The 12,366-nt window shown below is 35.3% G+C and overlaps 1 protein-coding gene across 1 annotated transcript in view; it reads right to left on the reverse strand.

Moving 5' to 3' along the window:
* Positions 1–12,366, reverse strand: part of SLC12A2 (solute carrier family 12 member 2) — a 57,546-nt gene that overhangs the window by 3,728 nt on the left and 41,452 nt on the right. Inside the window, exons 17-26 of the mRNA XM_075410563.1 lie at positions 10,831–10,971; positions 10,503–10,609; positions 8,479–8,558; positions 7,016–7,156; positions 6,329–6,376; positions 4,900–5,022; positions 4,615–4,726; positions 4,044–4,130; positions 1,677–1,812; positions 133–200 (exon numbers count right to left, since the gene is read on the reverse strand). Coding sequence (XP_075266678.1) covers positions 133–200; positions 1,677–1,812; positions 4,044–4,130; positions 4,615–4,726; positions 4,900–5,022; positions 6,329–6,376; positions 7,016–7,156; positions 8,479–8,558; positions 10,503–10,609; positions 10,831–10,971 — 1,043 coding nt within the window. The remainder of the gene's footprint in view (positions 1–132; positions 201–1,676; positions 1,813–4,043; positions 4,131–4,614; positions 4,727–4,899; positions 5,023–6,328; positions 6,377–7,015; positions 7,157–8,478; positions 8,559–10,502; positions 10,610–10,830; positions 10,972–12,366) is intronic.

The following is a 12,366-nucleotide window of genomic DNA, read 5'->3' on the forward strand; positions in this document are numbered from 1 at the left end:
TACTTTCAGCACCTTCGAGTATTTCTGTACTTTAATGCTAAGGCACAGGATTTTTTTATGTACTTACATACATTTATATTTCAAATGACAGTTCTGTATCAATTAGGATACCAGTACAAATCATTTACTTACATGACAATTGTGTTAGCTGTACTTGAATGTTCTTTCAGCAACTCATTTAGCCTAATCTGGCGATAAGTCTGTAATTAAAATGAAACTTGTTAGGAAGATCTTTTATATAAAACGACAAACAGTTCATTTATTCAAGAAAAATGAAAAACAAGCATGATCAGTTGGTAGGAGCTGTTTACAGAAAGCACGTACTTCCACCTCAGTTTGGCAACTTGTTCACTTTTCTGAAATGCCTATGAGTTGCAAGGCTAGGAGAGAAGAAAGCAGTAAGCTTGAAGTATGCAAATAAGCCAAGTACTATGAAAGCTAAGTTTAAGATAGTTTCTCTAATAATAATACCATCCTCCATAGCTCCTGGAAGCAACAGCTCCTTATGCTCTCTTCACAGTTATTTAACTATATCCTATAAGCTCATCGTAAGCAGGTCTTACAGAGGTAAAGTCCTATCTTCATTTGGTAAGCCTATCTCCGTAAGGGCCCTTCTTTTTTTACTAACCTCTGCTGTCTTAAGATCTGAGGTAGCTTCCTCAGTATTTTTCAGTTCTTTATTACGTCAACTAAACTTCTAGCAAACATTTTGACTTAACCATTTCTTCTAGTTCTGTTGTTCTCAGGTAAGCTGAAGTCCAGTTAGCTTGTGGGCTAGTGTCTGAAGAAACAACTAAGCTATCAGTAGACAAAAAGAACAAAATCACTTCAGTTATCTCACTCAAATGAGTTTTGGTAGTGTTTGTAGACATCAGGAACAGCAAGGCATCAAGCAGTTCATTAACTATAAAGTAAATGTACTTTATAAAATTTCCTCCCCCAGTCCCTTGGTAATATGCAGTTAAAAGATGTCATCAGCAGCTGCCAGTCAACCTGTACCTCCCTGTACCTTTTTTTACACTTACAATGCAGAATGATCTACCACTCCCATTTCTTCTTCACTGCAAAGCCTCACAGATATTGTAAAAACCCAGACAGGAAAAAGAAAATAAGGGTGGAATATACTCAGGACCATCTTGAAGAACTTGAGATCACTGAAACTTTAACCAGTATTTCTTTAGATACTCGTCTGTATCTGCATACTGTTATAGGATGCTACCTGAGTCTTCTTCATGGAAGCACTTGAGAAGGAATATCTCTGATGTCTCTATAGTGCACAACTGCTTGGGAAAAATGTCCAACCTTTAATATCTCCTTAACACCACAATTAGATGTGGTGTGTTTGTTCTTTTTTTTTTTTAATAAAGAAGCAAAAAAATGTTAGTTTGGTCAAAGAGAGTCAACAACCAGCTGAACAGAGACTATGTTACTCTAAATTAACTGCTGAAATACTGTAGGAAAGCAGTTCAGGCCCCTCCAAACAGAATGCAGAAACCTCTCGTTTTTCTTTGGTGAACCATCTAAATGATTTCAGATGCTGCTTTCCATCACCTATTTATAAACGCAGCTATGCAAGAGAGCTAATAACAAAAACGAACTCATCGATATCACATCCACAAATGCAGGGGAAGAAAAGTTTAACAACATTTAACGTAACACTCTAAAGAATACAGAACCTTTGTTTTGTAAAGCTCAAGTTCATTATCTGTTATCCTCCATGGTTCATCCTCCTTCATTTTATCTGCAACTTCTTGTTCTTTATCATCTTCATGAAGTCGGAAGGGCTCTATCATTTCCTCAAAAGCTGCAATACTGGAACGATTAAGTTAATAGCCATATTAAAACAGATATGAGTCTATGTATCAACAATTACTTTCATGGTATCAGAAAGTAAGTTTTACTACCATGTAAAAATAAAGTGAATTGAAACTTTTTCACTGCCAGTTACAGTTAGAACATCAAATCAGCTATTTCTATGTGCAGACATTATAATTCAACAAACATTTAGGGACATCTGTAGGAGCTTTCAGTGTTCATCATGCAACTGAAGTTTAAGCCAGTTTAAATAAAAACAACCAAACAAGTTTTCCTGAAGTTTTACTATAATTGTTTGAACACTGTAGAGTACTAACTTAGAAGATGTATAGCAACTAACAGTCGCTTCTTCAAAATTTAATTTGAAAGAGAAGGTCTTTACATGTCACACCACAAAAATAGCTATCAAGTCTCATGACAGTGCCATTAGGATTCTGGCTTTGATATTTTTTATTTTGCTTCTTTTTCATCTTTCCAATACAATCCAAGAGCCACATTTAAATGCAAGTAATAACAGCCATCTGTTTAGTCCTCCTGTTGCGCTTGTTAAGAGTAAGCAGTGTTACTTCAAGTTTACTTGTACTTTAGCAGGAACTTCGAAAGAAAAACTTCTGAAGATCAGAGGCATTAATTTCTACTAGAAAGAACAACTAACATTACCCTACTTTCTCTATGCACATTAAGATACTTAATTGGGAAACAAAGGCTGTCCCAAGTTATGAAAGTAACTTGTCTTTCATTAGCCCCAGCATGTGAGATGTGAGAAAAAATAAAAAAGTTTAGCGGAGCCTACTGAAATGTATGCCTTGCATCCAGTGAAATAACTGTGTTTTGATGCTATTTCAATGTTTTTTTTAAAAAGATGACAAGGTATTGCCAATCTTCTGTGGCTGCAAGTTACAGCGTGGAAAGTTTAACAAACATTAAGGAATACCTCTTAGGATACTGTAGTATCAGTATGTGTAATATGTTAGCTTTAGTTAAACATTCCCCCATGTCCATCTTCTAACCGAGGTGTTCCTGTTTCTCCAGGAAACCCCCACACTACTAAAAAAGCATATTTTTTTTCTACCCTTGGTGGTCTTTACTGAAGTTAGTTGATACAAGGACTTTACCTTCACCAAAAGGGAAAAAAGAAATGTCATCTGCTATTTTCTGGCTGACCAAAAAGGAGAAATATTAACAATATTCTATTATACACCACAGCAACTGTTAAAAATAAATCATCTTCCTGCATTTAGTTTACTGCTATTGTTAATGCCAGCTAGTACATTAGAAAGGTTTTGGATATATTGTGAGGAATATAACCCACAGAGATAGAAAAACAACTCTCAGAAGAAACAACTCATGGATGACTTCTATGAAACAAAAATAATTGCATGTAATTTTACAATCTCAACTTTTTATGCATAAATGCGTGCTACCTCTAAGTTCACACATTTTACAGTAGCAGGCGGCCAAGAGCAAAGACATCCAAAAGCATCAGAGTGCCAGAACTACTCTACCATTTTAGTTACTTGACATATTTGGTACATTTAAGAAAAGGTGATTAAAAAGCAGGATATAAAATAATGCATATTAGCATTTACCACTTACTTAAATTGTAAAACAGTATTTCCTCATTTGCATGACATCAAATTATTCAGATACATGCATATCCATGTAAAAGATCTTTTTACAACTTCAACATACTAAAGAAGACTTGAAGGGAAAGGGGGATCATATTTTTAGATCTACACTTTGTTATAAATTTGTACTGAAAACCATCTACAATTAATATTTTTTAAAATTGAAAATCAGAAATATCACATGTATGATCATTCCTGTGTAAAAGTCCAAACAATTAAAAAAAAAAAAATCCATCAGGCTACTTGAACACCAAGCTTTGTTATATTAAACTAAGACTCCAAGTAAGCTGAAGACCATTTAAATTATTGTGAGCATTTCTCTCAAAGAAGATTGTGCCAGAAAAATTGCATTTTTTTAAACTGTATTTTTCTAAATTTAATACTGCAGTCCAAGGGCCAAAAATTTAAAAAAAATACAAAAGTCTGTGTTCTTGGATGTTGAAGTTATTGCTTAATTTATTTCCTGCATTTTTGTGAAACACTCCATGTCACAGGAACTACTCTGTCAAAACTGTTACGTAGGAAAGAATGCCGTACTCTAAATTCATGAAAAACATCAAGAATTTAACTAAGAAAAAATTCAGTTTTTTTGAGACTTACTTTTCTTTCTTTGGCTTAGTATTAATATCTCCAAGAACCATAATATCCGAGAAGTCTATCCGAAATTTGCTGAGCAAAGTAGCCATCCTGTAGCAGAAAAATAAGCCCTTATGCATGATTAGAATTTAAATTATTTCACAGGGTAAAGAGATAGGTGTTTGGTAATAAAAATGCTAGTTTAAGAAAAAAAGCAACTTAAATGTGATGGGGGGGGGGGGTGTCAAATTGACCTGGCATACAGCTGTAAATCACAACGTGCTTTGGAAAAAAACACCCAAACAGTTTTAAAACCATAAAACTGAGAGAAGAGCTCTCCCTTAAAGACAACCTCAGAAAACATTTGAAAAAGAAAATGTTAAGTGTCACAATGCTGCAGAAAAGTTAGCTTAATTTGACATATCTCATCCACAACAATCTGGGGCAAATAGAACTTTTTCTGGAGAAAGGAAATAGAATATGATTACATCTCAACCAAAGAACAATTTAAAGAAGGCTACTCAGAAGAGAAAGTCATCTACCATATAAGATGCTCTATCAGCATTTAAAATGAAATTTTTACAGGTAAACTTACGCTCTTCTGTCATGATCAATCCTGTTTATTTTTCCACCAATGAACACTCTGATCTTACAATCTTTCCACTTCTTCTTGGTTGTAATAAGATATGGAATCAACAGTGTCAAACCTGCATTTTGACCAGAATTTGGGAATGATTGAGAAAACACATGATCATGTTAGAGTTTAATAGTACAAATTTGTAATCTATATATGAACTGCCTGAAAAATACCTATTAACAATTAATTCAAAATTACTTCAATATTTTTTTTTTCAAGTTTTTAAAGTATAAAGCACATTACCTCCATCATCAAAGAGCCACCAAACATCAATATTGCTTTTGCCTTGTTTCTTCTGAAACTGAGTACTAGCATCAAGAAGTCTTTGGTCAGCCAAGTTTAAAGGAGAAGATGGGCTCTTTGAATCTGGAAAAAAAGTATGATGAAATTTAATTTTTAAAGTGTTTCACTTAATCACCTGAAAATTCATCAAATGCAATTTCTTGATACTTTGTGACATCTCTAAGTTTAAATAAAAATTGTTTCTTCCCCCCAACCCAACTCCAAATTTTGAATGAATGGATATAAACTGAGCTATATTTATGGAGTCTGCAAACTCATAACTTCAGCAGTTAAAGACTTAAATCTCTAAATTATTTAGCAGACATTTGACAAATCAAGAATCTGCAAGATCTTTATACCGTCATTTGCCTGGACAATTTAATTAATCTTGCATACATACATAAGAGCACGAGGTCATGCACTGTTGTTACCTCTGGCATATGACAGAAGTAGCCTAAAAACATGTAGATACTAATTTACAAGTAAATGGTATTTATTACAGAAACAGTTTTGGTTTGGTCTTTCCTTAAATCCATTTTTCTTTAAGCATGTAGTGAAAATCAAATCTAGTTCTGTGTATTGGAATTCTGTCTTTTGCAAAAGTACTGTTTTGCACATGCATGGCTCTGAAGCACAATATAGACTATTTTGCCTAACGAAGTTATTGAATTTGCCAAGAACAAGACAATAATGGCACTTTCAATTACATTAATACAGGTAAATATATTTTTTTTCAAAACTACAGAAAAAAAATACCCCCTTTCCCTTAATTAAAACCTCAGTTTGAACAAGAGGCAAGAGTTTGATATTCATCTCAGTCCGTATTTTATTAAGAATTTTTAAATTTAGAGTACATCTGTGACTGATTTACATTAATATACTCCTTCACTGCATACTGGGACTTCCTCCAAACTGCCATCTTGTGCTTCAAGATGTAATCTCACTTTCCATTACTAAAACACAACAGCTTCTAGTTGTTGAAATTCTGAGGAAAATTAGATGTTATTTCCCTTACTCCTAAATCAAATAAGGACCCAGACAGATACCTGAGACACAGAGAAATAAGCAAGCTCCTGAACACATTTTAAATGTCATTTCAGAGCAAAAGTTAAAAAAACCACAAAAAGTCCCAACATTCCTATGTTAGACACATGCACAATCCTTTCTCAGTATCAATTTGTTCTGGGAATTTCCACATAGTTGCATTTTTCCATAGCCTAATCTCTAAAGATGAAGCACACTCCATAACAATATGAAGAAACAAGTTAACATTGCATGGTTGATAGTTTTCTCTCTCTCATATGTGTGAGTGTAGGAAGGAGTACAAAAGGAAAACCAAAATTAACAATGCAAAAGAATGATTTAACACAAAAAGGTGGAAAATGCCTGCCTTTTTTCAACAGTGGTTGTGTTGGAGTCTTTCCATCCTCGTCCTCCTCTGGAAGATTTTTAAAGATACAAAATAAAAAGGTTAATGTGATGTTAATGAAAACACTCCTAGTGTTCATAAAAAAAATTAGAAAATAAAGATGTAGAATGAAATGGGTTTTCATACAAAGAATCTGTACTTTAAAATAGAATTACATTGCTCACTTAACTATTAAGTCACTCCAAGCTTTTACTTTAGAAAGAAGAGGAAAGTTGGTTGTTGTCACGGCAAAGTATCCTGAATGATCTGTGTCTGTTAACATGCATATAATATTCTAGTGTGAGGTGAAAAAAACGTTCATAAATATAGCAGCCTTCAACTCACACTTAATATTTATATGTTTGGCACAATTCTCAAGCTATTTTTAATGCCTGTCAAACTCACTAACAAAGAAAATCCATTGTAGGTCATTGTCTATCACCTCGTTTATTTAGGCGACTAGATGTGAAAGATTTATTTTACATACTTGTAAGCTCTAAACCAAAGTACTTAAGTGATTAGACATCAATGGATAGAAAAGCATGACACACTTCCATTCCACAGACACAAAAGTCACTTGAGTAATTCCTTGGTGATGGGAGAGAGGAACTGGAGAGGGAATGAGAGAGAGAAAGAGAACTCAAATTTCATTGCTAACTAGCAAGTTACCTCTGTGTAGAGCAGGAGTTCTTTCACTAGATGATGGAGCAAAAGCTAAAGAAGTGTCTGTCTCTGCCTTCTTGCTATAATCCACTTTTACTATAACATCCTTGGTACATGGAGATTTTTCTTGGGATGACAGTAACTCTTCTTTGAGAAAACAAAGAAACACATTATAAACTACTTAATTGTTCCAGATGGTATTAACAGAGGTATGTGACTATACTGAGATGGTTCACAGTTGGTTAAACTCTACTGCAATTGTTATGCTATGGCAAAGAGAGGGGGGGGAAAAAAAAAGGGGAAAACAACAACAAAATCTTTTATGAACTGCTTCAGAGTATGAAGAGGCTCCTCCTCTGAGCAGAGCTGTAATTTCCTGCTACTTCCTTCCCAGATTTTGGGTGCTGATTGCATTACCACAGGCTAAATGTAAAGCAGAGCTAGCTAATATTGAGGAAGTACAACCAGGAGGAAAAATAAATTACTCAGTGAAACATTTCACTTTTCCATTATGACTCCAAGAGGAAGATGATCCTTAGACACGGCCCAGACCATGTATGACTCACAGCCAAGGTTTTTTAACACATTCAGCTTCAATGAAGCTACTGGGCAGCTGTCAGAGTTAAAGCAAACTCACAGTCCCCAGTGGATACCAAGACTCGTTTCACACCTTGGTGTAAAATTTCCCGGTCTTCCCAGCAGTGTTTCACACTGCAAGTTCACTCTCTGCCCTCCTGCACACAGTGACAGGCTCTCTGACTCGCCAAATCCAAAGACATTCTTAAGTTTCCAGTGAAGGAACAAACCTCCCCTCTTTCAGGAGAGGATGCCGTCCCCCTCCAGAGCTTGTGTCACAAGCATTCTTCCTCATTGTAGGAACATTGTACGAAGCAAGCTACAAACAGATTAGACATTATGAATTCAGTAGGCAGTTGCCACCAAAGCTCACAGGCTTCTTTCATTATTCTGCTTGAAATTTAGCTAAAATTATACCGTTCGGCTTAAGATCGCTACCTACAAAGCATAACCAAGTCCTCTAGATTGAAAATAGAAAACCTTTCCAAACTTGAGACAAGACTACTGCTGAGGTCTCTAAGCCAAAGTGTGTTGGCAACCCACACCAGACCCACAGCATTCTTTAATCATGCAACATTTGTAGTGATTGTCACGATTTCTAGACTTGGTTCCCAAATACTTGACAACAATTTGGCAGCCTCTTGGGAAGCAGCTATATACAGGTTACAAATACAGAAAGATGAAACACACATAAAACCAAATTCCCTCGCTGAACACGGGTTATTCTTATTTTACATTTCAGATTTGCTGATTTCAGTGATTTTTATTCTATAAGAGTGGTGTTTTGGTTTGTTGTGTTTTTTAATAACTTATCTTCATTTAGTATTTTCAGAAAGCAGTATTAAAAGCGAATTAGAACAGCTATTCACCAGATGAAACAAAATAAATCTTACCTTGGCCCTGAAGGTGAGAAATGTCCAGGCCTTCCTTTAGGCGGATGACAACTACACCATACTGAACATCAAAGGCATCACTAAACAAGAGGAACAAAAATAAAATATTTTACAACATTTTGTTTCCCAAACGACCTACTATACACACCCTCTCTGAACAAGTTCCAGTGATTAAACACTGCCATTTAAACTCCCAAATCATAAATTTGTGTTACAATTTCAGTTTCAATTCCAAACTATCAACTGCATCAGTGAACTGAACACCATATCCTGAAAAGCAACACAGATGAAGGATATCTATTCCTCTCCTCCCTCGTTCCCCTATGTAAACACCAATTAAATAAAAGCAACATGAAGAGGTCAGTCAAGTTCTGCATAGATAGGATACACTGAGAAATCTGAATTTTTTTCTCCCCCATCAATAAAAGCATTTAGTTTTATTAGATTTCCTTGATTTGAGAACTAAAAATTTCTGACATCTTTGCAAAACATTTGAGTATTAAAAACACCTATGAAGTTTTAATTTAGAATCAAATTAGCTGTAAGTTTGCTATAATGTGCCTATTCCCATTACATCTGATGGTGAAGGAACTCATTCCTTTAAAAAATAGATGGAAAACTTTTATTATTGTAGAAAGAAGAAAAAAGCCTCAATAAATGGCTGTGTAAAAGTGGAGTAAAAAGCACAAAAAAAGCCCCCAAGATATAAAACAGAAAAACATGAACTTAGCCATATCATACAGTTTGCATTAGCCATTAATCTGTCTTTTAAATGTAAATATCTCATTACAAACAACCATAAATCAGAGAACTCCCTCTCATGTTATTTCCACACACACAAATTTCTGAAGATTTCACTCATTAAACACTTCTCTTTAGAAGTAGCAGGACTTGATTAGAAAGATTCAAAGTATCAACATATTCTATAATAAAGACAAGAAAAAATCAGGTTGATTTAAGAAGAAAATGTTTTGACCATTAGAAAACATTTTAAATTATTTAATTTGTTAAATCTGTACAGATTAGATGTTTTTCTATTGTGTGCCTCAGAAACTTCCAGTATTCTAGATATTTTCCAGAAATACGCTTGGCCTACAGTTATTACCTCCTGAGGTTTCTCTTTTGGGATGTGGAGAACCACATGACTTGTTGGCCTCGACAGATCTTCCAGCACAAGCCATTCCAAAATAAAGTGGGAAAAAAAGAAAAACCACGAACTAACCAACATGTTTTCTTATTCTTTACTGCATTTGGCCCTCCTCCTTTTCTCCAAAGGAACTGGGACAGTGGGAAGATACGATTTTTTTGCCCCCTTTTCTAATCTTTGTCTGTAATCCCCCATCCTCTCTTTCTTTTAAATGCACAGTAAATGAGAAGTGTAAAGCACAGACGAAGTGGGTTAAGCAGCACTTCAGGAAAACAAAAAACACTTCGTATAAGTGCAAGAAGCCAGGTGTGGTTTTCTTAAGCGTTAGTAGCACAAGTTATTCTGTTAAATTTTTCAGCCAGAACTGGTCTGCCTTTTAGTACTGTAAAATTACACTGAGATTTCCTTTCCCATTTCCTTTTTGGCTACTGTACTACTTTAGGTGTCAGTGCTGTGGATCTTGTAAGTAAAATATTTCTTGTGTATCAGAGCAAGGTTTAATGAAGATAGAAAGTCAGCATAAGAGTTGATTCAACCGCTACTATACTTAACCTGTACAGACAAAGTGTTGGAAATAAACTGCTTTACATAATGCAGCAGACATAAGACACTAGTTCCATCTCTAAGGACAGTAACTGCCGTAATTCTTTCTAGACGCAGAAAGAGCTATTAGACTGAAATCAAATCTGTTTAAACTATAGAGACTTGCTTACTCATTTTCGTATCAGAAGAAAACCCATGTATTGAAGACCGCTGGATCAGCAATACGGAAAATTTGAGTCTACCTGAAACAGACTTCATGCAACTAAGATCTTGACTTACTACCAAACATACTGAAATGGAACACAAGAGCTTTATTTCCACACTTTCTACTTACTGGAATAAATTGATATAGGTTTCAACATCCCTCATGTCACTTTGTCTCCAGTTTTTCTTAAATCCAACAACAAGAGTGTTAGGTCTCATCCTACCCAGACCAGCAGCCTAAGAAGAAGAAAAAAATATTTTTTTAAAACCACGTTACTGAAACAACTAAAGGTTCTATGATTTTCTTAAGCAGAAAACAAAGTATATTTCATCAAAGACAACTTTGCAAATGAAAATACTTCAAAGTATAAAAATGCTTCCAATTTTGATGTTCATCTTCACCACTTTCATTTAAAAAAAAAAAAACCAAATGAAACATACTTTAGAGAGAAGTGTACCTGCATTAAGTATTGCCCTCCATCCCTCAAGTCCTCTGCATGTACTGGTGCATAGAAAGCCTTCATCTTGTTTTTGATTAGCCACCGCTGATACTTAGCCAAATCAGTTGACAGCTCCTTCATAGCTTGCCTCCGAGGACCCTTTGAAAACGAGGAAATAAAAAGAGAAGAAGGAATGAGAATTATTACTATGATTATTAATAAAGCCCACCCCCCTTTAGTTTCACTGCTAGAATCCAATTCAAACTTGAAGAACCTCAAAACATGCTTCCACACTACCAAAAAACTCCCAAAAAACAAAACACCAGGCATTATCAGTAAATATTGGACCAGATTCTCATTTCTAGGAAAAGGGTTGCTCAAGCTTTAGCAATCTTGTTCCTGCAGCGCAAAACTCACATCCCCAGCAGATGGCACATGCTTGTCCTCCAAAGCATAACGTAGTTGTAAGAGGAAAGGGCTTTGTAATGAAACATACACAGATATAGGATGACTAAATATTAGGCTTTACGGCAACATTTTTTTCAAGCTATACAAGTGTGCCTCTGTGTGCACATAATCCTAATCAGGAAGCCTTTGTCACAGTAATGTCACTTCCGCAGTTTCGCGTTGCGGTCAAAGTCAACTCCTCTTTAAATACCTTCTTTTTATTATTTCCATCAGGACAAATCATTGTGTTCCTCTTACACATCAAAATGCAGAATACAGGACAAGGTATAAGCAAGAACACAGCAGCCCAAGATTTGCAAAAGGATACAGACTGACCACGTGGTCAGAGTTCGTGAAGAATATGGTGGTGTCACGCTTCTTGTAGGAAAGCAATTTTAAACAGAGATAGGACACACTCTCAGAAAATCTCTAATCAGAATTGCTCTCTGGTTATTTTAGGATGACAATATCTCATTTCTCAGTACAACCCTACTTTTGAAAGACAGTAACTCCATCTGTGATATCTTACTACTCTAGTATTACTCCTTTTCTGTCCTGCACTCACTGAAATTTAAAGTTTGTATAGACAGGAATCAAAAGAATTAAAGTTTCTGAAGACAAAACTGGCTAATATTTGCTCAACAAAATGTACGTTCTGTTGATTGCATTAACTTGATTTGCTCTTATCTGTTCATTAGATTAGAAGCACATCGTATTTAGTAAGTGTGGTAAATGTAAATATATTTAAGAGTAATGAATCTTTGTAATTAAAGTCACACTTGCTTAAACGTTCTTAGTGATGTGACAGAAAAGTTTGGCCTTAAAATATGAAGATGAACTACACAATCCCAATATGCTAAGATGTATTTACCAATGTTTATCAGAGATGCAACATGTTCTCCGTAACTAACTGAAGTTTTGGTACAGATCACAGTATGCAAGCCACCTTATATCACAGTTAAGACAACTCATGACAAGCATTATTTTGAAGAAGTTACTTGAAACTTGCTTCCTTCCCTGCATCCCAAAACCTCTACCCCACCCCCTCCCCCAGCTAGTAAGAACTGCTGAAATTATGTCCTTGCAGAGCAGGCCTCACACCCCCAA

The sequence above is a fragment of the Opisthocomus hoazin genome, chromosome Z, assembly GCF_030867145.1.
Source record: "Opisthocomus hoazin isolate bOpiHoa1 chromosome Z, bOpiHoa1.hap1, whole genome shotgun sequence".
Lineage (NCBI taxonomy): Eukaryota > Metazoa > Chordata > Aves > Opisthocomiformes > Opisthocomidae > Opisthocomus > Opisthocomus hoazin.